We start from the raw sequence: 26,503 nt of genomic DNA on the forward strand, positions 1-26,503 counted from the left end.
GGCCAGGGTTAGGGCTACTGGCCGGAGTTTTTGGCCAGGGTTAGGGCTACTGGCCGGAGTTTTTAGCCAGGGTTAGGGCTAGGGGCCGGGGTTTTGGGCCAGGTTTAGGGCTAGGGTCCGGGGTTAAGGCTAGGGGCCGGGATTATTGTTAGGGGACGGGGTTAGGTCTGGGGGCCGGGGTTAGGGCTAGAGGCCGGGGTTAGGGGCCAGAGTTAGGGCTAGGGGCCAGGGTTTTTGGCCAGGGTTAAGGTTTTGAGCCACGGTTATGGCTAGGGGCTGGGGTTAGGGCTAGGAGCCGTTGTTTTGGCCAGGGTTACGGCTAGGGGCCCGGGTTAGGGCTAGGGGTCAGGGTTAGGGCTAGGGGCTGGGGTTAGGGCTAGGGGCCGGGGTTTTGGGCCAGGGTTAGGGCTAGGAACCAGGGTTTTGGGCCAGCATTAGGGCTAGGGGCCAGGGTTTTGGGGCAGGGTTAGGGCTAGGGGCCGTGGTTTTGGGCCAGGGTTAGGGCTAGGGGCCGGTGTTAGGGCTAGGGTCCAGGGTTAGGGCTAGGGGCCAGGTTTTCGGCCGGGGTTAGGTCTAGGGGCTGGGGTTTTGGGCGAGGGTTAGGGCTAGGGGCCGGGGTTAGGGCTAGGGTCCAGGGTTAGGGCTAGCGGCCGGGGTTTTGGGCCAGGGTTAGGGCTAGGGGCCGGCGCTTTGGGCCCGGGTTAGGGCTAGGGGCCAGGGTTTTGGGCCTGGGTTAGGGCTAGGGGCCAGGGTTTTGGGGCAGGGTTAGGGCTAGGGGCCGTGGTTTTGGGCCAGGGTTACGGCTAGGGGCCGGGGTTCGGGCTAGGGGCCGGGGTTAGACTAGGGGCTGGGGTTAGGGCTAGGGGCCAAAGCTAGGGCTATGGCCCGGGGTTAGGGCTAGGGGCCAGAGCTAGGGCTAGGGCCCGGGGTTAGGGCTAGGGGCCGGGGTTAGGGCTAGGGGCCAGGGTTAGGGCTAGGGGCCGGTGTTTTGGGCCGGGGTTAGGGCTAGGCGCCGGAGTTAGGGCGAGGGGCCGGGGTTTTGGGCCGGGGTTAGGGCTAGGGCCCAGGGTTAGGGTTAGGGGCCAGGGATTTAGGCTAGGGTTAGGGGCCGGGGTTTTAGGCCAGGGTTAGGGCTAGGGGCCAGGGTAAGGGCTAGGGGCCGGGGTTAGGTCTAGGGGCCGGGGTTTTGGGCCAGGGTTAGGGCTAGGTGCCGGGGTTAGGGCTAGGGGGCAGGATTTTGGGCCAGGGTTATGGCTAGGGGCCGGGGTTAGGGCTAGGGGCCGGGTTTAGGGTTAGTGGCCGTGGTTAGGGTTAGGGGCCGTGGTTAGGGCTAGGGGCCAGGGTTAGGGCTAGGGGCCAGGGTTAGGGCTAGGGGCCAGGGTTTTGGGGCGGGGTTTGGGCTAGGGGCCGGGGTTAGGGCTAGGGGCCGGGGTTACTGCTACGGGCCAGGGTTAGGGCTAGGGGCCGGGGTTTTGGGCCAGGGTTAGGGCTAGGGGCCCGGGTTAGGGCAAGGGGCCGGTGTTTTGGGCCATGGTTAGGGCTAGGGGCCGGCATTTTGGGCCAGGGTTAGGGCTAGGGGCCGGGATTTTGGGACAGGGTTAGGGCTAGGGGCCAGTGTTTTGGGGCAGGGTTAGGGCTAGGGGCCGGGGTTAGGGCTAGGGGTCAGGGTTTTGGGTCGGGATTAGTGTTTTGGGCCGGGGTTAGGGCTAGGGGCCGGGGTTAGGGCTTGGGGTCGGGGTTAGGGATAGGGGCCCGGGTTAGGGCTAGGGGGCAGGGTTTTGGGCCAGGGTTATGGCTAGGGGCCGGGGTTTTGGGCCAGGGTTAGGGCTAGGGGCCGGGGTTTTGGGCCAGGGTTAGAGCTATGGGTCGGGGTTTTGGGCCAGGGTTAGGGCTAGGGGCCGGGGATTTGGGCTAGTGTTAGGGCTAGGGGCCGGGGTTAGGACTAGGGGCCAGCGGTAGGGCTAGGGGCCGGGGTTTTGGGCCAGGGTTAGGGCTAGGGGCCACGGTTTTGGGCCAGGGTTCGGGCTAGGGGCCGGGGTTAGGGCTGGGGGCCGGGGTTAGGGCTAGGGGCCGGGATTTTGGGCCAGGGTTAGGGCTAGGGGCCGGGGTTTTGGGCCAGGGTTAGGGCTAGGGGCAGGGGTTTTGGGCCAGGGTTAGGGCTAGGGGCCGGGGTTAGGGCTAGTGTCCAGGGTTAGGGCTAGGGGCGGGGTTTTGGGCCAGGGTTAGGGCTAGGGGTCGGGGTTAGGGCTAGGGGCCGGGGTTTTGGGCCAGGGTTAGGGCTAGGGGCCGGGGTTTTTGGCCGGGGTTACGGCTAGGGGCCGGGAGTATTTTAGGGGCCGGGGTTAGGCCTAGGGGCCGGGGTTAGGGGCCAGAGTTAGGTCTAGGGTCATGGTTTTGGGCCAGGCTTAAGGTTTTTGGGCCACTGTTATGGCTAGGGGCTGGGGTTAGGGCTTGGGGCCGGGGTTTTGGGCCAGGGTTACGGCTAGGGGCCGGGGTTAGGGCTAGGGTCCAGGGATAGGGCTAGGGGCCGGGGTTTTGGGTCAGGGTATAGGGCTAGCGGGCCGGGGTTAGGGCTAGGGACCAGGGTTAGGGCTAGGGGCCGGCGTTTTGGGCCAGGGTTAGGGCTAGGGGCCGGGGTTAAGGCTAGGGGCCGGGATTATTGTTAGGGGACGGGGTTAGGTCTGGGGGCCGGGGTTAGGGCCAGGGGCCGGGGTTAGGGGCCAGACTTAGGCCTAGGGGCCAGGGTTTTTGGCCAGGGTTAAGGTTTTGGGCCACGGTTATGGCTAGGGGCTGGGGTTAGGGCTAGGAGCCGTTGTTTTGGGCCAGGGTTACGGCTAGGGGCCGGGGTTAGGGCTAGGGGTCAGGGTTAGGGCTAGGGGCTGGGGTTAGGGCTAGGGGCCGGGGTTTTGGGCCTGGGTTAGGGCTAGGGGCCAGGGTTTTGGGCCAGGGTTACGGCTAGGGGCGTGGATTTTGGGGCAGGGTTAGGGCTAGGGGCCGTGGTTTTGGGCCAGGGTTAGGGCTAGGGGCCGGTGTTAGGGCTAGGGTCCAGGGTTAGGGCTAGGGGCCAGGTTTTCGGCCGGGGTTAGGTCTAGGGGCTGGAGTTTTGGGTGAGGGTTAGGGCTAGGGGCCGGGGTTAGGGCTAGGGTCCAGGGTTAGGGCTAGCAGCCGGGGTTTTGGGCCAGGGTTAGGGCTAGGGGCTGGGGTTTTGAGTCAGGGTTAGGGTTAGGGCTAGGGGCTGGTGGTTTCGGCCAGGCTTACGGCTACGGGCTGGGGTTTTGGGCCAGGGTTCCGGCTAGGGGCCGGGGTTAGGGCTAGGGGGCAGGGTTAGGGCTAGGGGCCGGGGTTAGGGCTAGGGCCCGGGGTTAGGGCTAGAAGCCGAGGTTAGGGCTAGGAGCCGGGGTTTTGGGCCGGGGTTAGGGCTAGGGGCCGGCGTTAGGGCGAGGGGCCGGGGTTTTGGGCCAGGGTTAAGGCTAGGGGCCGGGGTTTTGGGCCAGGGTTACGGCTAGGGGCCGGAGTTCGGGCTAGGGGCCGGGGTTAGACTAGGGGCCGGGGTTAGGGCTAGGGCCCAGGGTTAGGGTTAGGGGCCAGGGATTTAGGCTAGGGTTAGGGGCCAGGGTTTTAGGCCAGGGTTAGGGCTAGGGGCCAGGGTAAGGGCTAGGGGCCGGGGTTAGGTCTAGGGGCCGGGGTTTTGGGCCAGGGTTAGGGCTAGGTGCCGGAGTTAGGGCGAGGGGCCGGGGTTTTGGGCCGGGGTTAGGGCTAGGGCCCAGGGTTAGGGTTAGGGGCCAGGGATTTAGGCTAGGGTTAGGGGCCGGGGTTTTAGGCCAGGGTTAGGGCTAGGGGCCAGGGTAAGGGCTAGGGGCCAGGGTTAGGTCTAGGGGCCGGGGTTTTGGGCCAGGGTTAGGGCTAGGTGCCGGGGTTAGGGCTAGGGGGCAGGATTTTGGGCCAGGGTTATGGCTAGGGTCCGGGGTTAGGGCTAGGGGCCGGGGTTTTGGGCCAGGGTTAGGGCTAGGTGCCGGGGTTAGGGCTAGGGGGCAGGATTTTGGGCCAGGGTTATGGCTAGGGGCCGGGGTATTGAGCCAGGGTTAGGGCTAGGGGCCGGGGTTTTGGGCCAGGGTTAGGGCTACTGGCCGGAGTTTTTGGCCAGGGTTAGGGCTACTGGCCGGAGTTTTTAGCCAGGGTTAGGGCTAGGGGCCGGGGTTTTGGGCCAGGTTTAGGGCTAGGGTCCGGGGTTAAGGCTAGGGGCCGGGATTATTGTTAGGGGACGGGGTTAGGTCTGGGGGCCGGGGTTAGGGCTAGAGGCCGGGGTTAGGGGCCAGAGTTAGGGCTAGGGGCCAGGGTTTTTGGCCAGGGTTAAGGTTTTGAGCCACGGTTATGGCTAGGGGCTGGGGTTAGGGCTAGGAGCCGTTGTTTTGGCCAGGTTTACGGCTAGGGGCCCGGGTTAGGGCTAGGGGTCAGGGTTAGGGCTAGGGGCTGGGGTTAGGGCTAGGGGCCGGGGTTTTGGGCCAGGGTTAGGGCTAGGGGCCAGGGTTTTGGGCCAGCATTAGGGCTAGGGGCCAGGGTTTTGGGGCAGGGTTAGGGCTAGGGGCCGTGCTTTTGGGCCAGGGTTAGGGCTAGGGGCCGGTCTTAGGGCTAGGGTCCAGGGTTAGGGCTAGGGGCCAGGTTTTCGGCCGGGGTTAGGTCTAGGGGCTGCGGTTTTGGGCGAGGGTTAGGGCTAGGGGCCGGGGTTAGGGCTAGGGTCCAGGGTTAGGGCTAGCGGCCGGGGTTTTGGGCCAGGGTTAGGGCTAGGGGCCGGCGCTTTGGGCCAGGGTTAGGGCTAGGGGCCAGTGTTTTGGGCCTGGGTTAGGGCTAGGGGCCAGGGTTTTGGGGCAGGGTTAGGGCTAGGGGCCGTGGTTTTGGGCCAGGGTTATGGCTAGTGGCCGGGGTTCGGGCTAGGGGCCGGGGTTAGACTAGGGGCTGGGGTTAGGGCTAGGGGCCAAAGCTAGGGCTATGGCCCGGGGTTAGGGCTAGGGGCCAGAGCTAGGGCTAGGGCCCGGGGTTAGGGCTAGGGGCCGGGGTTAGGGCTAGGGGCCAGGGTTAGGGCTAGGGGCCGGGGTTTTGGGCCGGGGTTAGGGCTAGGGCCCAGGGTTAGGGTTAGGGGCCAGGGATTTAGGCTAGGGTTAGGGGCCGGGGTTTTAGGCCAGGGTTAGGGCTAGGGGCCAGGGTAAGGGCTAGGGGCCGGGGTTAGGTCTAGGGGCCGGGGTTTTGGGCCAGGGTTAGGGCTAGGTGCCGGGGTTAGGGCTAGGGGGCAGGATTTTGGGCCAGGGTTATGGCTAGGGGCCGGGGTTAGGGCTAGGGGCCGGGGTTTTGGGCCAGGGTTAGGGCTAGGTGCCGGGGTTAGGGCTAGGGGGCAGGATTTTGGGCCAGGGTTATGGCTAGGGGCCGGGGTTAGGGCTAGGGGCCGGCGTTTTGGGCCAGGGTTAGGGCTAGGGGCCGGGGTTAAGGCTAGGGGCCGGGATTATTGTTAGGGGACGGGGTTAGGTCTGGGGGCCGGGGTTAGGGCCAGGGGCCGGGGTTAGGGGCCAGACTTAGGGCTAGGGGCCAGGGTTTTTGGCCAGGGTTAAGGTTTTGGGCCACGGTTATGGCTAGGGGCTGGGGTTAGGGCTAGGAGCCGTTGTTTTGGGCCAGGGTTACGGCTAGGGGCCGGGGTTATGGCTAGGGGTCAGGGTTAGGGCTAGGGGCCGGGGTTAGGGCTAGGGGCCGGGGTTTTGGGCCAGGGTTAGGGCTAGGGGCCAGGGTTTTGGGCCAGGGTTACGGCTAGGGGCGTGGATTTTGGGGCAGGGTTAGGGCTAGGGGCCGTGGTTTTGGGCCAGGGTTAGGGCTCGGGGCCGGTGTTAGGGCTAGGGTCCAGGGTTAGGGCTAGGGGCCAGGTTTTCGGCCGGGGTTAGGTCTAGGGGCTGGAGTTTTGGGCGAGGGTTAGGGCTAGGGGCCGGGGTTAGGGCTAGGGTCCAGGGTTAGGGCTAGCGGCCGGGGTTTTGGGCCAGGGTTAGGGCTAGGGGCCGGCGCTTTGGGTCAGCGTTAGGGTTAGGGCTAGGGGCTGGGGGTTTCGGCCACGGTTAGGGCTAGGGGCTGGGGTTTTGAGTCAGGGTTAGGGTTAGGGCTAGGGGCTGGTGGTTTCGGCCAGGCTTACGGCTCGGGGCCGGGGTTTTGGGCCAGGGTTCCGGCTAGGGGCCGGGGTTAGGGCTAGGGGGCAGGGTTAGGGCTAGGGGCCGGGGTTAGGGCTAGGTCCCGGGGTTAGGGCTAGAAGCCGAGGTTACGGCTAGGAGCCGGGGTTTTGGGCCGGGGTTAGGGCTAGGGGCCGGCGTTAGGGCGAGGGGCCGGGGTTTTGGGCCAGGGTTACGGCTAGGGGCCGGGGTTCGGGCTAGGGGCCGGGGTTAGACTAGGGGCTGGGGTTAGGGCTAGGGGCCAAAGCTAGGGCTATGGCCCGGGGTTAGGGCTAGGGGCCAGAGCTAGGGCTAGGGCCCGGGGTTAGGGCTAGGGGCCAGAGCTAGGGCTAGGGCCCGGGGTTAGGGCTAGGGGCCAGAGCTAGGGCTAGGGCCCGGGGTTTTGGGCCAGGGTTAGGGCTAGGGGCCGGGGTTTTGGGCCGGGGTTAGGGCTAGGCGCCGGAGTTAGGGCGAGGGGCCGGGGTTTTGGGCCAGGGTTAGGGCTAGGGGCCGGGGTTTTGGGCCAGGGTTAGGGCTAGGGGCAGGGATTTTGGGCCAGGGTTAGGGTTTTGGGCCGGGGTTAGGGCTAGGGGCCAGGGTTAGTGCTAGGGTCCAGGGTTTTGGGCCAGGATTATGGCTACTGGCCGGGGTTTTTAGCCAGGTTTAGGGCTAGGGGCCGGGGTTTTTGGGCCAGGGTTAGGGCTAGGGGCCGGGGTTAGGGGTAGGGGCCAGGGTTAGGGCTAGGGGCCGGGGTTAGGGCTAGGGGCTGGGGTTTTGGGCCAGGGTTAGGGCTAGGGGCCGGGGTTTTGGGCCGGGATTAGGGCTAGGGGCCAAGGTTTTGGGTCGGGGTTAGGGCTAGGGACCGGGGTTAGGGGCCGGGGTTAGGGTTAGGGGCCGGATTTAGGGTTAGGGGCCGTGGTTAGGGTTAGGGGCCGTGGTTAGGGCTAGGGGCCAGGGTTTTCGGCCGGGGTTTGGGCTAGGGGCCGGGGTTAGGGCTAGGGGCCGGGGTTAGGGCTAGGGGCCAGGGTTAGGGCTAGGGGTCGGGGTTTTGGGCCAGGGTTAGGGTTAGGGGCCGGGGTTTTGGCCAGGGTTAGGGCTAGGGTCCAGTGTTAGGGCTAGAGGCCGGGGTTTTGGGCCGGGGTTAGGGCTAGGGGCCGAGGTTTTGCGCCAGGGTTAGGGCTAGGGGCCGGGGTTTTGGGCCGGGGTTAGGGCTAGGGGCCAGGGTTAGGGCTAGGGGCCAAAGCTAGGGCTAGGGGCCGGTGTTTTGGGCCATGGTTAGGGCTACGGGCCGGGGTTTTGGGCCAGGCTTAGGGCTAGGGGCCGGGGATTTGGGCTACTGTTAGGGCTAGGGGCCGGGGTTAGGACTAGGGGCCAGCGGTAGGGCTAGGGGCCGGGGTTTTGGGCCAGGGTTAGGGCTAGGGGCCGCGGTTTTGGGCCAGGGTTCGGGCTAGGGGCCGGGGTTAGGGCTGGGGGCCGGAGTTTTCAGCAAGGGTTAGGGCTAGGGGCCGGGGTTTTGGGCCAGGTTTAGGGCTAGGGGCTGGGGTTAGGGCTAGTGTCCAGGGTAAGGGCTAGGGGCCGGGGTTTTGGGCCAGGGTTAGGGCTAGGGGCCGGGGTTAGGGCTAGGGGCCGGGGTTTTGGGCCAGGGTTAGGGTTTGGGGCCGGGGTTTTGGGCCAGGGCTAGGGCTAGGGGCCGGGGTTTTGGGCCAGTGTTAGGGCTAGGGGCCGGGGTTAGGGCTAGGGGCCGGGGTTAGGGGCCAGAGTTAGGGCTAGGGGCCAGGGTTTTGGGCCAGGGTTAAGGTTTTTGGGCCACGGTTATGGCTAGGGGCTGGAGTTAGGGCTTGGGGCCGGGGTTTTGGGCCAGGGTTACGGCTAGGGGCCGGGGTTAGGGCTAGGGTCCAGGGATAGGGCTAGGGGCCGGGGTTTTGGGTCAGGGTATAGGGCTAGCGGGCCGGGATTAGGGCTAGGGGCCAGGGTTAGGGCTAGGGGCCGGGGTTTTGGGCCAGGGTTAGGGCTAGGGGCCGGGGTTAGGGCTAGGGGCCGGGGTTTTGGGCCAGGGTTAGGGCTAGGGGCCAGGGTTAGGGCTAGGGGCCGGGGTTTTGGGCCAGGGTTAGGGCTTGGGGCCGGGGTTTTGGGCCAGGGTTAGGGTTTGGGGCCGGGGTTTTGGGCCAGGGCTAGGGCTAGGGGCCGGGGTTTTGGGCCAGTGTTAGGGCTAGGGGCCGGGGTTTTGGGCCAGGGTTAGGGCTAGGGGCCGGGGTTTTGGGCCGGGGTTAGGGCTAGGGGCCGGGGTTTTGGGCTGCGGTTAGGGCTAGGGGCCAGGGTTAGGGCTAGGGCCCAGGGTTAGGGTTAGGGGCCAGGGATTTAGGCCAGGGTTAGGGGCCAGGGTTTTAGGCTAGGGTTATGGCTAGGGGCCAGGGTAAGGGCTAGGGGCCGGGGTTAGGTCTAGGGCCCGGGGTTAGGGCTAGGGGCCGGGGTTTTGGGCCAGGGTTAGGGCTAGGGGCCGGGGTTAGGGCTAGGGGCCGGGGTTTTGGGCCAGGGTTAGCGCTAGGGGCCAGGTTTTTGGGTCAGGGTTAGGGTTAGGGCTAGGGGCCGGGGTTTTGGGCCAGGGTTAGGGCTTTGGGCTGGGGTTTTGGGCCGGGGTTAGGGATAGGGGCCGAGGGTTAGGGCTAGGGGCCGGGGTTTTGGGCCAGGGTTAGGGCTAGGGGCCGGGGTTAGGGCTAGGGAGCAGGGTTAGGGCTAGGGGCCGGGGTTTTGGGCCAGGGTTAGGGATAGGGAGCAGGGTTAGGGCTAGGGGCCGGGGTTAGGGCTAGGGAGCAGGGTTAGGGCTAGGGGCCGGGGTTTTGGGCCAGGGTTAGGGATAGGGGCCGGGGTTTTGGGCCGGGGTTAGGGCTAGGCGCCGGAGTTAGGGCGAGGGGCCGGGGTTTTGGGCCAGGGTTAGGGCTAGGGGCAGGGATTTTGGGCCAGGGTTAGGGTTTTGGGCCGGGGTTAGGGCTAGGGGCCAGGGTTAGTGCTAGGGTCCAGGGTTTTGGGCCAGGGTTAGGGCTACTGGCCGGGGTTTTTAGCCAGGTTTAGGGCTAGGGGCCGGGATTTTTGGGCCAGGGTTAGGGCTAGGGGCCGGGGTTAGGGGTAGGGGCCAGGGTTAGGGCTAGGGGCCGGGGTTAGGGCTAGGGGCCGGGGTTTTGGGCCAGGGTTAGGGCTAGGGGCCGGGGTTTTGGGCCGGGATTAGGGCTAGGGGCCACGGTTTTGGGTCGGGGTTAGGGCTAGAGACCGGGGTTAGGGGCCGGGGTTAGGGTTAGGGGCCGTGGTTAGGGCTAGGGGCCAGGGTTAGGGCTAGGGGCCAGGGTTTTGGGGCGGGGTTTGGGCTAGGGGCCAGGGTTAGGGCTAGGGGCCGGGGTTATTTTAGGGGCCGGGGTTAGGGGCCAGGGTTTTGGGCCAGGGTTAAGGTTTTTGGGCCACGGTTATGGCTAGGGGCTGGGGTTAGGGCTTGGGGCCGGGGTTTTGGGCCAGGGTTAGGGCTAGGGGCCGGGGTTAGGGATAGGGAGCAGGGTTAGGGCTAGGGCTAGGGGCCGGGGTTAGGGCTAGGGAGCAGGGTTAGGGCTAGGGGCCGGGGTTAGGGCTAGGGGCCGGCGTTTTGGGCCAGGGTTAGGGCTAGGGGCCGGCGTTTTGGGCCAGGGTTAGGGCTAGGGGCCGGCATTTTGGGCCAGGGTTACGCCTAGGGGCCGGGGTTTTGGGCCAGCGTTAGGGCTAGTGGCCGGAGTTAGGGCTAGGGGCCGGGGTTAGGGCTAGGGGCCAGAGCTAGGGCTAGGGCCCGGGGTTAGGGCTAGGGGCCAGAGCTAGGGCTAGGGCCCGGGGTTAGGGCTAGGGGCCGGGGTTTTGGGCCAGGGTTAGGGCTAGGTGCCGGGGTGTTGGGTCAGGGTTAGGGTTAGGGCTAGGGGCCGGGCTTTTGGTCCGGGGTTAGGGCTAGGGGCCGGGGTTTTGGTCCGGGGTTAGGGCTGGGGTTTTGGGCCGGGGTTAGGGTTAGGGGCCGGGGTTTTGGGCCGAGGTTAGGTCTAGGGGCCGGGATTTTGGGCCGAGGTTAGGTCTAGGGGCCGGGGTTAGGGCTAGGGGCCGGGGTTAGGGCTAGGGGCCGGGGTTTTGGGCCAGGGTTAGGGCTAGGGGGGAAAAATGGGGGATTTGGGGGCGAAACGGGGGTCGCTGTGGGTCGCTGTGGGTCCATACAGTGTCTGTTTCGCTGTGGGTCACGGTGGGTCCCTACGGTGTCTGTGGGTCGCTGTGGGTTGCTGTGGGTCGCGGTGGGTCGCTGTGCGTCCCTACGGTGTCTGTGGGTCGCTGTGGGTCGCGGTGGGTCCCTACGGTGTCTGTGGGTGCCGGTGGGTCACTGTGGGTCGTGGTGGGTTGCCGTAGTTCGCCATGGGTCGCGGTGGGCGGCGGTGGGTCGCCATGGGTCGCGGTGGGTCGCCGTGGGTCCCACGGGTGCCCCCCCAGGTGTCGGGCCTGACGTCCTCCAGCAGCGAGCTCATCCTGGCGCACCTCTTCACGCAGGTCGGGCGGGGGGGCACTTGGGGGTCCCGTGGGGGGCCACTTGTGGGTCCGGGGGTCGCTTGGGGGTCTGGGGAGGGCCACTTGTGGGTCCTGGGGGTCAGTTTTGGGGGCCCTCAAGGGGCACTTGGGGGGCCTGTGGGGGGCACTTGGGGGGCCCAGAGTCCACCTAGAGGCCCCAAGGGCCACTTGTGGGTCGGGGGGGGCACTTGTGGGTCAGGGAGCTCAGTTAAGGGTTGGGGGAGGGTCACTTGTGGGTCACAGGGTGGGGGCGGGGCGGGGGCGGGGCTGTGACATGGGGCGGGGTGGGGGCGGGGCTGTGACACGGGGGCGGGGCAGGGGCGGGGCAGGGGCGGGGCTGTGACACGGGGGCGGGGCAGGGGCGGGGCAGGGGCGGGGCTGTGACACGGGGGCGGGGCAGGGGCGGGGCTGTGACACGGGGGCGGGGCTGTGACACGGGGGCGGGGCTGTGACACGGGGGCGGGGCTGTGACACGGGGGCGGGGCTGTGACACGGGGGCGGGGCAGGGGCGGGGCAGGGGCGGGTCTGTGACACAGGGGCGGGGCAGGGGCGGGGCTGAGACACGGGGGCGGGGCAGGGGCGGGGCTGTGACACAGGGGCGGGGCAGGGGCGGGGCTGTGACACAGGGGCGGGGCAGGGGCGGGGCTGTGACACAGGGGCGGGGCAGGGGCGGGGCTGTGACACAGGGGCGGGGCAGGGGCGGGGCTGTGACACGGGGGCGGGGCTGTGACACGGGGCGGGGCAGGGGCGGGGCTGTGACACGGGGCGGGGCAGGGGCGGGGCGGGGGCGGGGCTGTGACGCGCGGGCCGCAGGAGGAGCTGGCGGCCGCCCCTCCCCCGGTGCAGCAGGCCCGGCGGCGGCTGGGGGCGGCGCCCAACGCCCCCCTGCTCTGGGCCATGTACAACAGGTACTGGGCAAACTGGGGGCGCTGTGGCGGGGCTGCGGGGCACTGGGACTGCCCTCGGAGCACTGGGATCGAACTGGGATTGAACTGGGAGGGAACTGGGAGGGGCTGGAATGGAACTGGGGGGACTGGTGGGGACTGCGGGGGACTGGGGGGGGGACTGGGACTGAACTGGGATTGAACCGGGGGGGACTGGGAGGGGGACTGGGACTGAACTGGGATTGAACCGGGGGGGACTGGGAGGGAACTGGGGGGGCTGGGAGGGGCTGGGAGGGACTGGGATTGGGCTAGGAGGACTGGGATCGAACTGGGATTGAACTGGGATTGAACCGGGGGGGACTGGGAGGGAACTGGGGGGGGACTGGGACTGGGCTAGGAGCACTGGGATTGAACCGGGGGGGGACTGGGATTGGGCTAGGAGGACTGGGATTGAACTGGGATTGAACCGGGGGGGATTGGGAGGGAACTGGGAGGGGCTGGGACTGGGCTAGGAGGACTGGGATTGAACCGGGGGAGACTGGGATGGAACTGGGGGGGCTGGGAGGGACTGCAATTGGGCTAGGAGCACTGGGATTGAACTGGGATTGAACCGGGGGGGACTGGGATGGAACTGGGGGGGCTGGGAGGGACTGGGAGGGGACTGGGGGGGGTCTGGGATGGGATTTGGGGGCACTGGGATCAGACTGGGATGGAGTGGGAGGGTACTGGGGAAACTGGGATCAAACTGGGAGGAATTGGGATTGAACTGGGATGGAGCTGGGGGGGTACCGGGGGGCTGGGAGGGACTGGGAGCAACTGGGATTGAGCTGAGGGGAACTGGAAGGGAACTGGGAGGGACTGGGAGAGAACTGGGAGGGAACTGGGGAGAAAATAGGGGGAACTGGGATCAAACTGGGAGGCACTAGGATGAACTGGGACACCCCCCTTGCAGCCGCGGGGACCTGGGCCTGCAGCGCAGCGGGGCCAACAGCCTGCGGTGAGTGACCCCTGACCCCACGTGACCCCCGTGACCCCCCGTGACCCCCCCGCGACCCCTGACCTTTGCCCCCCCAGCTGCCCGGTGCTGCTGGTGGTGGGCGACAACTCCCCCCACAAGGACGCCATGGTGAGTGACGTCACTGGTGATGTCACCGGGCCTCCTGTGATGTCACCGGGCCTCCTCTGAGGTCACATGACACCCCCCCATGGGGTCACACAGGGTCAGAGGTCATGGGGTCAGAGGTCATGGGGTCACAGAGCGTCAGAGGTCACGGGGGCTCAGAGGACTGCTGAGGGGGGAGGGGGACCGGGCCTTACCGGGGTTGCGAGGTCAGAGGTCAGCCAGGGGTCAGAGGTCACCGGGGAGGGGTCAGAGGTCACGGCCCCACCCCCGCAGCCGGCCAAGCTCACCGAGGCCTTCAAGTACTTCCTGCAGGGCATGGGCTACCGTGAGTACCGCCTAACGAGCCACCGCTAATTAACACTCCTGGGGGGGTAATTAGCACTCGGGGCGGGTAATTAAGCCGCTCTGCATAATTAATTACCACCGGGGTGGGGGGCTCGTTTGCGTGCTGGAAGGGGAAAACTCAGCTGAGGCGGGGGAGTTAATTACACCGGGGGGGGTAATTAGCAGTGCAATTAATTAACCTGGACCTGGGGGGAGTAATTAGCTGCTGTGAGGCAGGAATTAATTGACCTGAGGCTTAATTAACGCTCCTCAGTTCTAATTAACATCACCTCCCCCCTCCACCCAGGGCAATTAAATGCAGTTCCAGGAGGGGGGGCGTGGCCCGGAGGAGGAGGGGGCGTGGCCCGGAGGAGGAGGGGGCGTGGCCCGGAGGAGGAGGGGGCAGTCTGGAGGGGGGCGTGGCCCGGAGGAGGAGGGGAGCATGGCCTGGAGGGGGGCGTGGCCCGGAGGAGGAGGGGGCGTGGCCCGGAGGAGGAGGGGGCGTGGCCCGGAGGAGGAGGGGGCGTGGCCCGGAGGAGGAGGGGGCGTGGCCCGGAGGAGGAGGGGGCGTGGCCCGGAGGAGGAGGGGGCGTGGCCCGGAGGAGGAGGGGGCGTGGCCCGGAGGAGGAGGGGGCGTGGCCCGGAGGAGGAGGGGGCGTGGCTCGGGGGGAGGGGGCGTGGCCCGGGGCACCACCTGGCGCCCGGGGGAGGCGTGGCCCGGGGTGGGAGGGAGGGGGGGTGGGCGTGGCCGGGGAGGGGAGGGGCGGGGCGCGGCCCTGGCCCCCCCCCCCCCCCCGCAGTGGCGGCGGCGGCCATGACGCGGCTGTTGCGCTCCCGCACCGCCTCGCTCTCCAGCGCGGCCTCGGGGGACGGGGGGCGGGGCCGCAGCCTGTCCCGCGGCAGCCTGGGGGACCCCCCCCGGGACCGCGCTCCATCCCCCCAAATCCCCCCCCACCCCCCATCCGGGACCCCCCCTAAAATCTCGCACCCAGGACCCCTAGACCCCCTAAGCACCCCCCCCGGCATGCCCCGAAATGGTTTGAGGCCCCCCCCCCAAATTCCCCCCCCCCGGGACCCCCAACTGCCCCCCGGGATCACCCTAGAACGGTTTGGGACCCCCCCCCACCCTCTCAAAGCCCCCCCACCCCCCCAAAATCCCCCACCCCGGACCCCAAACCCTCCACCCTCCCCCCAAGAACCCCTCTGACCGCCCCCCTAAACTCTTTGGGACTCCGCCCCCCAAGCCCCCCCCCCCATACCCCCGACCCCCCCATCCCGGGACCCCCAACCCCCCCCCCCCCGGGATCCCCCTAGAACGGTTTGGGATCCCCCCCCAAAATCCCCCGTCCCCCCCCACCCCGGACCCCAAACCCCCCGGGACCCCTCTGACCCCCCCCCCCCCGGGCGCCCCCCGCCCCCGCGGTGCCGTTACCGGAGCCGGGCCTCGCCCCCGCCGCTCTCCCCGCCAATAAAAACGCCGCGGCGCTGCCGCTTCCTGCTTCCTGCTTCCTGCCTTCTCTCCGCCACCGGCGCGCCCGCCGCCCCTCAGCGCGCATGCGCCCACGCCCCCCCAACCGGCTCCGCGCCGGTCTCCCGCCCCTCACGGTCCAGCTGTGCGCGCATGCGCGGGAGCTCGGCGACCCCCCCCCCCGCAAGTTGGGGGGCAGGAGACCACTTTGGGGTGAGAGCGCATTTTGGGGGGCACGACGCCATTTTGGGGGGGTAGAAGGCCCAGTTGTGGGGCAGGAGGCCACTTTGGGGGTGAGAGAGCATTTTGGGGGGCACGACGCCATTTTGGGGGGGTAGGAGGCCCAGTTGTGGGGCAGGAGGCCACTTTTGGGGGTGAGAGAGCATTTTGGGGGGCAGTGTAATAAACTGTGAGCTGTTTGTTCATCAAACCTTGTCAGAACAATGGAGAGTTATATGAAATACACAAAGTCGGCCACAAGAAAGTTACATTAAATACACAAGGTCAGCCACAGGCACCTGGCTATGTAAAAACGGCATGCAGGACTGCGAAAGGAGGGAGCGGGGGGGGGCTCATAAAGATGAAGGGTATAAAACCAGTAACTTTCTAACCATATAGTTTGAAGAAGCAATTAGTGGGAGGGGGAAGTCTGGTTTGGAGCAAGAAACAGTCTCACATTATCTCGAGGGAGGGAGGGAGTGATTAAAAGGAGCAAGGATTCGAGAACAGGATGGCACCCATCACATAAATCTCCTTGTTCAAGAAGGACACGAATCGGCTCAGCCGGAGCCGCGATGTCTGTGGTGCTGTACATGCGCTGCCAATGGCCGGGGAGGAGCAGCAAGAGCTTGACTGGCTGGCAGTTTCGGTGTGGGAGCAATCGTCCGACGTTCGTGATTTTTCGGGGTTCTTTTCAGTGGGAGCCCAGGTTCAGCAAGTGGTAAACGTCGAAACCCTGTTGGTCAGGGAAAGCCCAGAGCCCCGATGTCTGTGGTGCTGTAGATGCGCTGCCAATGGCCGGTGAGGAGCAGCAAGAGCTTGAGTTGCTGGCACTTTCTGTGTGGGAGCAATCGTCCGACGTTCGTGATTTTTCGGGGTTTTATTTCAGTGGGCGCCCAGGTTCAGCTGGTGGTAAACGTCGAAACCCTGTTGGTCAGGGAAAGCCCGGAGCCCCGATGTCTGTGGTGCTGTAGATGCGCTGGGAATGGCCGGTGAGGAGCAGCAAGAGCTTGACTGGCTGGGACTTTCGGTGTGGGAGCAATCGTCCGACGTTTGTGATATTTGGGGATTTTTTTTCCAGTGGGCGCCCAGGTTCAGCTGGTAGTAAACTTCTAAGCCCTGTTGGTCAGGGAAAGCCCGGAGCCCCGATGTCTGTGGTGCTCTAGATGCGCTGGGAATGGCTGGTGAGGAGCAGCTAGAGCTTGACAGGCTGGCACTTTCGGTGTGGGAGCAATCGTAGGACGTTTGTGATTTTTGGGGATTTTTATTCAGTGGGCGCCCAGGTTCAGCTGGTGGTAAACGTCGAAGCCCTGTTGGTCAGGGAAAGCCCAGAGCCCCGATGTCTGTGGTGCTGTAGATGCGCTGGGAATGGCCGGTGAGGAGCAGCAAGAGCTTGACAGGCTGGCATTTAAGGTGTGGCAGGAATCGTCCGACGTTCGTGATTTTTGGGTTTTTTTTTTTCAGGGGGCACCCAGGTGCAGCTGGTAGTAAATGTCGAAGCCCGGTTCGTCAGGGAAAGCCCGGAGCCCCGATGTCTGTGGTGCTGTAGATGCGCTGGGAATGGCTGGTGAGGAGCAGCAAGAGCTTGACAGGCTGGCACTTTCGGTGTGGGAGCAATCGTCCGACGTTCGTGATTTTTCGGGATTTTTTTTCAGTGGGCGCCCAGGTGCAGCTGGTGGTAAACGTCGAAGCCCTGTTGGTCAGGGAAAGCCCAGAGCCCCGATGTCTGTGGTGCTGTAGATGCGCTGGGAATGGCTGGTGAGAAGCAGCATGAGCTTGACTGGCTGGCACTTTTGGTGTGGGAGCAATCGTCTGATGTTCGTGATATTTCGTTTATTTTTTCAGTGGGTGCCCAGGTGCAGCTGATGGTAAATGTCGAAGCCCTGTTGGTCAGGGAAAGCCCGGAGCACCGATGTCTGTGGTGCTGTAGATGCACTGGGAATTGCTGGTGAGAAGCAGCAAGAGCTTGACTGGCTGGCACTTTCGCTGTGGGAGCAATCGTCCGATGTTCGTGATTTTTCGTTTAGTTTTTTCAGTGGGCGCCCAGGTGCAGCTGGGTGTAAACGTCGAAGCCCTGTTGTTCAGGGAAAGCGCAGAACCCCGATGTCTGTGGTGCTGTAGATGCACTGCCAAAGTCTGGTGAGTAGCAGCAAGAGCTTGAGTTGCTGGCACTTTCGTTGTGGGAGCAATCGTCTGATGTTCGTGATTTTGGGGGTTTTTTTTTTCAGTGGGTGCCCAGGTGCAACTGGTGGTAAACGTCGAAGCCCTGTTGGTCAGGGAAAGCCCGGAGCCCCGATATCTGTGGTGCTGTAGATGCGCTGGGAATGGCCGGTGAGGGGTAGCAAGAGCTTGACTGGCTGGCACTTTCGGTGTGGGAGCAATCGTCTGATGTTCGTGATTTTGGGGGTTTTTTTTTTCAGTGGGTGCCCAGGTGCAGCTGGTGGTATATGTCGAAGCCCTGTTGGTCAGCGAAAGCCCAGAGCCCCGATGTCTGTGGTGCTGTCGATGCGCTGGGAATGGCCGGTGAGGAGCAGGAACAGCTTGTGTTGCTGGCACTTTTGGTGTGGGAGCAATCGTCCGATGGTCGTGATTTTTCGTTTATTTTTTTCAGTGGGCGCCCAGGTTCAGCTGGTGGTAAACGTCGAAGCCCTGTTGGTCAGGGAAAGCCCGGAGCCCCGATGTCTGTGGTGCTGTAGATGCGCTGGGAATGGGCGGTGAGGAGCAGCAAGAGCTTGACCGGCTGGCATTTAAGGTGTGGGAGCAATCGACAGATGTTCGTGATTTTTTGGGGGTTCTTTTCAGTGGGAGCCCAGGTGCAGCTGGTGGTAATCGTCGAAGCCCTGTTCATCAGGGAAAGCCCGGAGCCCCGATGTCTGTGGTGCTGTAGATGCGCTGGGAATGGCCGGTGAGGAGAAGCAAGAGCTTGAGTTGCTGGCACTTTTGGTGTGGGAGCAATCGTCGGACGTTCGTGATTTTTGGGGGTTTTATTTCACTGGGCGCCCAGGTGCAGCTGGTGGTAAACTTCGAAGCCCTGTTGGTCAGGGAAAGCTCGGAGCCCTGATATCTGTGGTGCTGTAGATGCACTGCCAATGGGCGGTGAGGAGCAGCAAGAGCTTGACAGGCTGGCACTTTCGGTGTGGAAGGAATCGTCGGACGTTTCTGATTTTTCGGGATTTTTTTTTAGTGGGAGCCCAGGTTTAGCTAGTTGTAAACGTCGAAGCCCTGTTGGTCAGGGAAAGCCCGGAGCCCCGATGTCTGTGGTGCTGTAGATGCGCTGGGAATGGCCGGTGAGGAGCAGCAAGAGCTTGACTGTCTGGCACTTTTGGTGTGGGAGCAATCGTCCGACGTTCGTGATTTTTCGGGGTTCTTTTCAGTGGGAGCCCAGGTTCAGCGCGTGGTAAACGTCGAAGCCCTGTTGGTCAGGGAAAGCCCGGAGCCCCGATGTCTGTGGTGCTGTAGATGCACTGCCACTGTCCGGTGAGGAACAGCAAGAGCTTGACTGGCTGGCACTTTCGGTGTGGGAGCAATCGTCCGTCGTTTTTTATTTTTCAGGGTTTTTTTTCAGTGGGCGCCCATGTGCAGCTGGTGGTAAAAGTCGAAGCCCTGTTGGTCAGGGAAAGCCCAGAGCCCCGATGTCTGTGGTGTTGTAGATTCGCTGCCAATGGCCGGGGAGGAGCAGCAAGAGCTTGACTGGCTGGCACTTTCGTTGTGGGAGGAATCGTCCGATGTTCATGATTTTTCGTTTATTTTTTTCAGTGGGCGCCCAGGTGCAGCTGCTGGTAAACGTCGAAGCCCTCTTGGTCAGGGAAAGCTTGGAGCCCCGATGTCTGTGGTGCTGTAGATGTGCTGGGAACGGCCGGTGAGGAGCAGCAAGAGCTTGTGTTGCTGGCACTTTCGATGTGGGAGCAATCGTCCGATGATCGTGATTTTTCGGGGGTTCTTTTCAGTGGGAGCCCAGGTGCAGCGGGTGGTAAACGTTGAAGCCCTGTTGGTCAGGGAAAGCCCGGAGCCCCGATGTCTGTGGTGCTGTAGATGCGCTGCCAATGGCCGGTGAGTAGCAGCAAGAGCTTGACTGGCTGGCACTTTCAGTGTGGGAGGAATCGTCCGACGTTCGTGATTTTTCGGGGTTCTTTTCAGTGGGAGCCCAGGTGCAGCGGGTGGTAAATGTCGAAGCCCTGTTGGTCAGGGAAAGCCCGGAGCCCCGATGTCTGTGGTGCTGTAGATGCGCTGGGAATGGCTGGTGAGGAGCAGCAAGAGCTTGACTGGCTGGCACTTTCGCTGTGGGAGCAATCGTCCGATGGTCGTGATTTTTCGTTTATTTTTTTCAGTGGGCGCCCAGGTTCAGCTGGTGGTAAACGTCGAAGCCCTGTTGTTCAGCGAAAGCGCAGAACCCCGATGTCTGTGGTGCTGTAGATGCACTGCCAAAGTCTGGTGAGGAGCAGCAAGAGCTTGACAGGCTGGCGTTTAAGGTGTGGCAGGAATCGTCTGACATTTGTGATTTTTGGGGTTTTTTTTCAGTCGGCGCCCAGGTGCCGCTGGTGGTAAACGTCGAAGCCCTGTTGGTCAGGGAAAGCCCGGAGCCCGGATGTCTGTGGTGCTGTAGATGCGCCTGTAATGGGCGGTGAGGAGCAGCAAGAGCTTGACAGGCTGACACTTTCGGTGTGGGAGCAATCGTCCGATGTTCGTGATTCTTCGTTTATTTTTTTCAGTGGGCACCCAGGTGCAGCTGGTGGTAAACGTTGAAGCCCTGTTGTTCAGGGAAAGCGCAGAACCCCGATGTCTGTGGTGCTGTAGATGCACTGCCAAAGTCCGGTGAGTAGCAGCAAGAGCTTGAGTTGCTGGCACTTTCAGTGTGGGAGGAATCGTCCGACGTTCGTGATTTTTCGGGGTTTTATTTCAGTGGGCGCCCAGGTGCAGCTGGTGGTAAATTTCGAAGCCCTGTTGTTCAGGGAAAGCCCGGAGCCCCGATGTCTGTGGTGCTGTAGATGGGCTGGCAATGGCTGGTGAGGAGCAGCAAGAGCTTGACTGGCTGGCACTTTGGGTGTGGCAGCAATTGTCGGACGTTTGTGATTTTTGGGGATTTTTATTCACTGGGCGCCAAGGTTCAGCTGGTGGTAAACGTCGAAGCCCTGTTCGTCAGGGAAAGCTGGGAGCCCCGATGTCTGTGGTGCTGTAGATGCGCTGCGAAAGGCCGGTGAGGAACTGCAAGAGCTTGACTGGCTGGCACTTTCAGTGTGGGAGCAATCGTCCGACGTTTTTGATTTTTCAGGGTTTTTTTTCAGTGCGTAAACAGGTGCAGCTGGTGGTAAATGTCGAAGCCCTGTTGTTCAGGGAAAGCCCAGAGCCCTGATGTCTGTGGTGCTGTAGATGGGCTGGGAATGGCCGGTGAGGAGCAGCTAGAGCTTCACAGGCTGGCACTTTCGCTGTGGGAGCAATCGTCCGACGTTCGTGATTTTTCGGGGTTTTTTTTCAGTGTGCGCCCACGTTCAGCTGGTGGTAAACGTCGAAGCCCTGTTGGTCAGGGAAAGCGCAGAACCCCAATGTCTGTGGTGCTGTAGATGCACTGCCAATGTCCGGTGAGAAGCAGCAAGAGCTTGAGTTGCTGGCACTTTCGATGTGGGAGCAATCGTCCGACGTTCGTGATTTTTCGGGGTTTTATTTCAGTGGGCGCCCAGGTGCAGCCGGTGGTAAACGTCGAAGCCCTGTTGTTCACGGAACGCCCGGAGCCCCGATGTCTGTGGTGCTGTAGATGCGCTGCCAATGGCCGGGGAGGAGCAGCATGAGCTTGACTGGCTGGCACTTTCGGTGTGGGAGCAATCGTCCGACGCTCGTGATTTTTCCGGGTTTTTTTTCAGTGGGCAACCAGGTGCAGCTGGTGGTAAACGTCGAAGCCCTGTTGGTCAGGGAAAGCCCGGAGCCCCGATGTCTGTGGTGCTGTAGATGCGCTGGGAATGGGCGGTGAGGAGCAGCAAGAGCTTGAGTTGCTGGCACTTTCGGTGTGGGAGCAATCGTCCAACGTTTGTGATTATTCGGGGTTTCTTTTCAGTGGGAGCCCAGGTGCAGCTGGTGGTAAACGTCGAAGCCCTGTTGTTCAGGGAAAGCGCAGAACCCCGATGTCTGTGGTGCTGTAGATGCGCTGCCAATGGCCGGTGAGGAACAGCAAGAGCTTGAGTTGCTGGCACTTTCGTTGTGGGAGGAATCGTCCGACGTTTGTGATTTTTGGGGATTTTTATTCACTGGGCGCCCAGGTTCAGCTGGTGGTAAACGTCGAAGCCCTGTTGGTCAGGGAAAGCCCGGAGCCCCGATGTCTGTGGTGCTGTAGATGCACTGCCAAAGTCCGGTGAGTACCAGCAAGAGCTTGACTGGCTGGCACTTTCGGTGTGGGAGGAATCGTCCGACGTTCGTGATTTTTCGGGGTTTTATTTCAGGGGGCGCCCAGGTTCAGCTGGTGGTAAACTTCTAAGCCCCGTTCGTCAGGGAAAGGCCGGAGCCCCGATGTCTGTGGTGCTGTAGATGCGCTGCCAAAGGCCGGGGAGGAGCAGCAAGAGCTTGACTGGCTGGCACTTTTGGTGTGGAAGCAATCGTCCGACATTTTTGATTTTTCGGGCTTTTACTTTCAGTGGGCGCCCAGGTTCAGCGAGTGGTAAACGTCGAAGCCCTGTTGGTCAGGGAAAGCCCGGAGCCCCGATGTCTGTGGTGCTGTAGATGCGCTGGGAATGGCCGGTGAGGAGCAGCAAGAGCTTGACTGGCTGGCACTTTCGGTGTGAGAGCAATCGTCTGATGTTCGTGATATTTCGTTTATTTTTTTCACTGGACGCCCAGGTGCAGCTGATGGTAAATGTCGAAGCCCTGTTGGTTAGGGAAAGCCCGGAGCCCTTATGTCTGTGGTGTTGTAGATGCGCTAGGAATGGCCGGGGAGGAGCAGCAAGAGCTTGACAGGCTGGCATTTAAGGTGTGGCAGGAATCGTCCGACGTTTGTGATTTTTGGGGTTTTTTTTTCAGGGGGCACCCAGGTGCAGCTGGTGGTAAATGTCGAAGCCCGGTTCGTCAGGGAAAGCCCGGAGTCCCGATGTCTGTGGTGCTGTAGATTCGCTGCCAGTGGCCGGTGAGGAGCAGCAAGAGCTTGAGTTGCTGGCACTTTCGGTGTGGGAGCAATCGTCCGACGTTCGTGATTTTTCGGGGTTCTTTTCAGTGGGCGCCCAGGTGCCGCTGATGGTAAACGTCGAAGCCCTGTTGGTCCGGGAAAGCCCAGAGCCCCGATGTCTGTGGTGTTGTAGATGCGCTGCCAATGGCTGGTGAGGAACAGCAAGAGCTTGACTGGCTGGCACTTTCGGTGTGGGATCAATCGTCCGACGTTTTTGATTTTTCAGGGTTTTTTTTCAGTGGGCAAGCAGGTGCAGCTGGTGGTAAACGTCGAAGCCCTGTTGGTCAGGGAAAGCCCGGAGCCCCGATGTCTGTGGTGCTGTAGATGCGCTGGGAATGGCCGGTGAGGAGCAGCAAGAGCTTCACTGGCTGGCACTTTTGCTGTGGGAGCAATCGTCCGACGTTCGTGATTTTTCTTTAATTATTTTCAGTGGGCGCCCAGGTTCAGCTGGTGGTAAACGTCGAAGCCCTGTTGGTCAGGGAAAGCCCGGAGCCCCGATGTCTGTGGTGCTGTAGATGCGCTGCCGATGGCCGGTGAGGAGCAGCAAGAGCTTGAGTTGCTGGCACTTTCGGTGTGGGAGCAATCGTCTGATGTTCGTGATTTTTCGTTTATTTTTTTCAGTGGGCGCCCAGGTTTAGCTGGTGGTAAACGTCGAAGCCCTGTTGGTCAGGGAAAGCCCGGAGCCCCGATGTCTGTGGTGCTGTAGATGCGCTGCCAATGGCCGGTGAGGAGCAGCAAGAGCTTGAGTTGCTGGCACTTTCGTTGTGGGAGCAATCGTGCGATGTTCGTGATTTTTCGGGGTTTTATTTCAGTGGGCGCCCAGGTGCAGCTGGTGGTAAATGTCGAAGCCCTGTTGTTCAGGGAAAGCGCAGAACCCCGATGTCTGTGGTGCTGTAGATGCGCTGGGAATGGCCGGTGAGGAGCAGCAAGAGCTTGACTGGCTGGCACTTTCGTTGCGGGATCAATCGTCTGATCTTCGTGATTTTTCGTTTATTTTTATCAGTGGGCGCCCAGGTTCAGCTGGTGGTAAACGTCGAAGCCCTGTTGTTCAGGGAAAGCGCAGAACCCCGATGTCTGTGGTGCTGTAGATGCGCTGCCAATGGCCGGTGAGGAGCAGGAAGAGGCTGACATGCTGGCACTTTCGTTGTGGGAGGAATCGTCCGACGTTTGTGATTTTTGGGGATTTTTATTCACTGGGCGCCCAGGTTCAGCTGGTGGTAAACGTCGAAGCCCTGTTGGTCAGGGAAAGCCCAGAGCCCCGATGTCTGTGGTGCTGTAGATGCGCTGGGAATGGCCGGTGAGGAGCAGCAAGAGCTTGACTGGCTGGCACTTTCGGTGTGGGAGCAATCGTCCGATGTTCCTGATTTTTCGTTTATTTTTTTCAGTGTGTACGCAGGTGCAGCTGGTGGTAAATGTCGAAGCCCTGTTGGTCAGGGAAAGCCCGGAGCCCCGATGTCTGTGGTGCTGTAGATGCACTGCCAAAGTCCGGTGAGTAGCAGCAAGAGCTTGAGTTGCTGGCACTTTCGGTGTGGGAGGAATCGTCCGACGTTCGTGATTTTTCGGGGTTTTATTTCAGGGGGCGCCCAGGTTCAGCTGGTGGTAAACTTCTAAGCCCCGTTCGTCAGGGAAAGCCCGGATCCCCGATGTCTGTGGTGCTGTAGATGCGCCTCCAATGGCTGGTGAGGAGCAGCAAGAGCTTGACTGGCTGGCACTTTGGGTGTGGGAGCAATCGTCGGACATTTCTGATTTTTGGGGACTTTTATTCACTGGGCGCCCAGGTTCAGCTGGTGGTAAACGTCGAAGCCCTGTTGGTCAGGGAAAGCTGGGAGCCCCGATGTCTGTGGTGCTGTAGATGCGCTGGGAATGGCCGGGGAGGAGCAGCAAGAGCTTGACTGGCTGGCACTTTTGGTGTGGGAGCAATCGTCCGACATTTTTGATTTTTCGGGCTTTTACTTTCAGTGGGCGCCCAGGTTCAGCTGGTGGTAAACGTCGAAGCCCTGTTGGTCAGGGAAAGCCCGGAGCTCCGATGTCTGTGGTGCTGTAGATGCGCTGGGAATGGCCGGTGAGGAGCAGCAAGAGCTTGACTGGCTGGCACTTTCGGTGTGAGAGCAATCGTCTGATGTTCGTGATATTTCGTTTATTTTTTTCACTGGACGCCCAGGTGCAGCTGATGGTAAATGTCGAAGCCCTGTTGGTTAGGGAAAGCCCGGAGCCCTGATGTCTGTGGTGTTGTAGATGCGCTAGGAATGGCCGGGGACGAGCAGCAAGAGGTTGACAGGCTGGCATTTAAGGTGTGGCAGGAATCGTCCGACGTTTGTGATTTTTGGGGTTTTTTTTTCAGGGGGCACCCAGGTGCAGCGGGTGGTAAACATCGAAGCCCGGTTCGTCAGGGAAAGCCCGGAGTCCCGATGTCTGTGGTGCTGTAGATTCGCTGGGAATGGCCGGTGAGGAGCAGCATGAGCTTGACTGGCTGGCACTTTCGGTGTGGGATCAATCGTCCGACGTTTTTGATTTTTCAGGGTTTTTTTTCAGTGGGCAAGCAGGTGCAGCTGGTGGTAAACGTCGAAGCCCTGTTGGTCAGGGAAAGCCCGGAGCCCCGATGTCTGTGGTGCTGTAGATGCGCTGGGAATGGCCGGTGAGGAGCAGCAAGAGCTTCACTGGCTGGCACTTTTGCTGTGGGAGCAATCGTCCGACGTTCGTGATTTTTCTTTAATTTTTTTCAGTGGGCGCCCAGGTTCAGCTGGTGGTAAACGTCGAAGCCCTGTTGGTCAGGGAAAGCGCAGAACCCCGATGTCTGTGGTGCTGTAGATGCACTGCCAAAGTCTGGTGAGTAGCAGCAAGAGCTTGAGTTGCTGGCACTTTCGTTGTGGGAGCAATCGTCCGACGTTCGTGATTTTTCGGGGTTTTATTTCAGTGGGAGCCCTGGTGCAGCGGGTGGTAAACGTCGAAGCCCTGTTGGTCAGGGAAAGCCCAGAGCCCCGATGTCTGTGGTGCTGTAGATGCGCTGGGAATGGGCGGTGAGGAGCAGCAAGAGCTTGAGTTGCTGGCACTTTCAGTGTGGGAGCAATCGTCCGTTGTTCGTGATTTTTCGGGGTTCTTTTCAGTGGGAGCCCAGGTTCAGCGAGTGGTAAACGTCGAAGCCCTGTCGGTCAGGGAAAGCCCGGAGCCCCGATGTCTGTGGTGCTGTAGATGCGCTGTGAATGGGCGGTGAGGAGCAGGAAGAGCTTGACTGGCTGGCACTTTCGGTGTGGGAGCAATCGTCCGACATTCGTGATTTTTGGGGATTTTTATTCACTGGGCGCCCAGGTTCAGCTGGTGGTAAACGTCGAAGCCCTGTTGGTCAGGGAAAGCCCGGAGCCCCGATGTCTGTGGTGCTGTAGATTCGCTGCCAGTGGCCGGTGAGGAGCAGCAAGAGCTTGAGTTGCTGGCACTTTCGGTGTGGGAGCAATCGTCCGATGTTCGTGATTTTTCGGGGTTCTTTTCAGTGGGCGCCCAGGTGCAGCTGGTGGTAAACGTCGAAGCCCTGTTGGTCAGGGAAAGCCCGGAGCCCCGATGTCTGTGCTGTTGTAGATGCGCTGCCAATGGCCGGTGAGGAACAGCAAGAGCTTGACTGGATGGCACTTTCGGTGTGGGATCAATCGTCCGACGTTTTTGATTTTTCAGGGTTTTTTTTCAGTGGGCAACCAGGTGCAGCGGGTGGTAAACGTCGAAGCCCTGTTGGTCAGGGAAAGCCCGGAGCCCCGATGTCTGTGGTGCTGTAGATGCGCTGCCAATGGCCGGTGAGGAGCAGCAAGAGCTTGACTGGCTGGCACTTACAGTGTGGGAGCAATCGTCCGATTTTTGTGATTTTTCGGGGTTCTTTTCAGTGGGAGCCCAGGTTCAGCGAGTGGTAAACGTCGAAGCCCTGTTGGTCAGGGAAAGCCCGGAGCCCCGATGTCTGTGGTGTTGTAGATGCGCTGCCACTGTCCGGTGAGGAGCAGCAAGAGCTTGACTGGCTGGCATTTTTGGTGTGGGAGCAATCGTCGGACGTTCGTGATTTTTCGGGGTTTTATTTCAGTGGGCGCCCAGGTTCAGCTGGTGGTAAACTTCTAAGCCTTGTTGGTCAGGGAAAGCCCGGAGCCCCGATGTCTGTGGTGCTGTAGATGCGTTGCCAATGGCCGGTGTTCAGCAGCTAGAGCTTGACTGTCTGGCACTTTTGGTGTGGGAGCAATCGTCCGACGTTCGTGATTTTTCGGGGTTCTTTTCAGTGGGAGCCCAGGTTCAGCGAGTGGTAAACGTCGAAGCCCTGTTGGTCAGGGAAAGCCCGGAGCCCCGATGTCTGTGGTGTTGTAGATGCACTGCCACTGTCCGGTGAGGAGCAGCAAGAGCTTGACTGGCTGGCACTTTTGGTGTGGGAGCAATCGTCCGACGTTCGTCATTTTTCAGGGTTTTTTTTCAGTGGGCAAGCAGGTGCAGCTGGTGGTAAACGTCGAAGGCTTGTTGGTCAGGGAAAGCCCGGAGCCCCGATGTCTGTGGTGCTGTAGATGCGCTGCCAATGGCCGGTGAGGAGCAGCAAGAGCTTGACTGGCTGGCACTTTCGTTGTGGGAGCAATCATCTGATGTTCC

General features: G+C 62.3%; 1 protein-coding gene across 1 annotated transcript; it reads left to right on the plus strand.

Annotated features, from left to right (window-relative positions):
• Window positions 1-10,586: 10,586 nt before the first annotated feature.
• On the plus strand, window positions 10,587-13,097 carry LOC147596000 (protein NDRG2-like). The gene is made up of 5 exons (XM_086771750.1): window positions 10,587-10,718; window positions 11,550-11,644; window positions 12,573-12,617; window positions 12,695-12,746; window positions 13,017-13,097. The coding sequence occupies exons 1-5, from the start codon at window positions 10,587-10,589 to the stop codon at window positions 13,095-13,097; spliced, it is 405 nt and encodes a 134-aa protein (XP_086627876.1).
• The last annotated feature ends 13,406 nt before the right edge of the window (window positions 13,098-26,503 follow it).

The sequence above is a fragment of the Chlamydotis macqueenii genome, unplaced genomic scaffold, assembly GCF_036417535.1.
Source record: "Chlamydotis macqueenii isolate bChlMac1 unplaced genomic scaffold, bChlMac1.mat HAP1_SCAFFOLD_66, whole genome shotgun sequence".
Classification (NCBI taxonomy): Eukaryota; Metazoa; Chordata; class Aves; order Otidiformes; family Otididae; genus Chlamydotis; species Chlamydotis macqueenii.

Bases quoted from the DNA above. Each gene is read 5' to 3' on its own strand.
- LOC147596000 (XM_086771750.1), top strand. From the start codon at position 10,587: ATGGGTCGCGGTGGGCGGCGGTGGGTCGCCATGGGTCGCGGTGGGTCG. The intron at 11,645-12,572 runs GTACTGGGCAAA...CCCCCCTTGCAG, and splicing joins CTCTGGGCCATGTACAACAG to CCGCGGGGACCTGGGCCTGC. The intron at 12,747-13,016 runs GTGAGTGACGTC...CCACCCCCGCAG, and splicing joins CCCCCCACAAGGACGCCATG to CCGGCCAAGCTCACCGAGGC.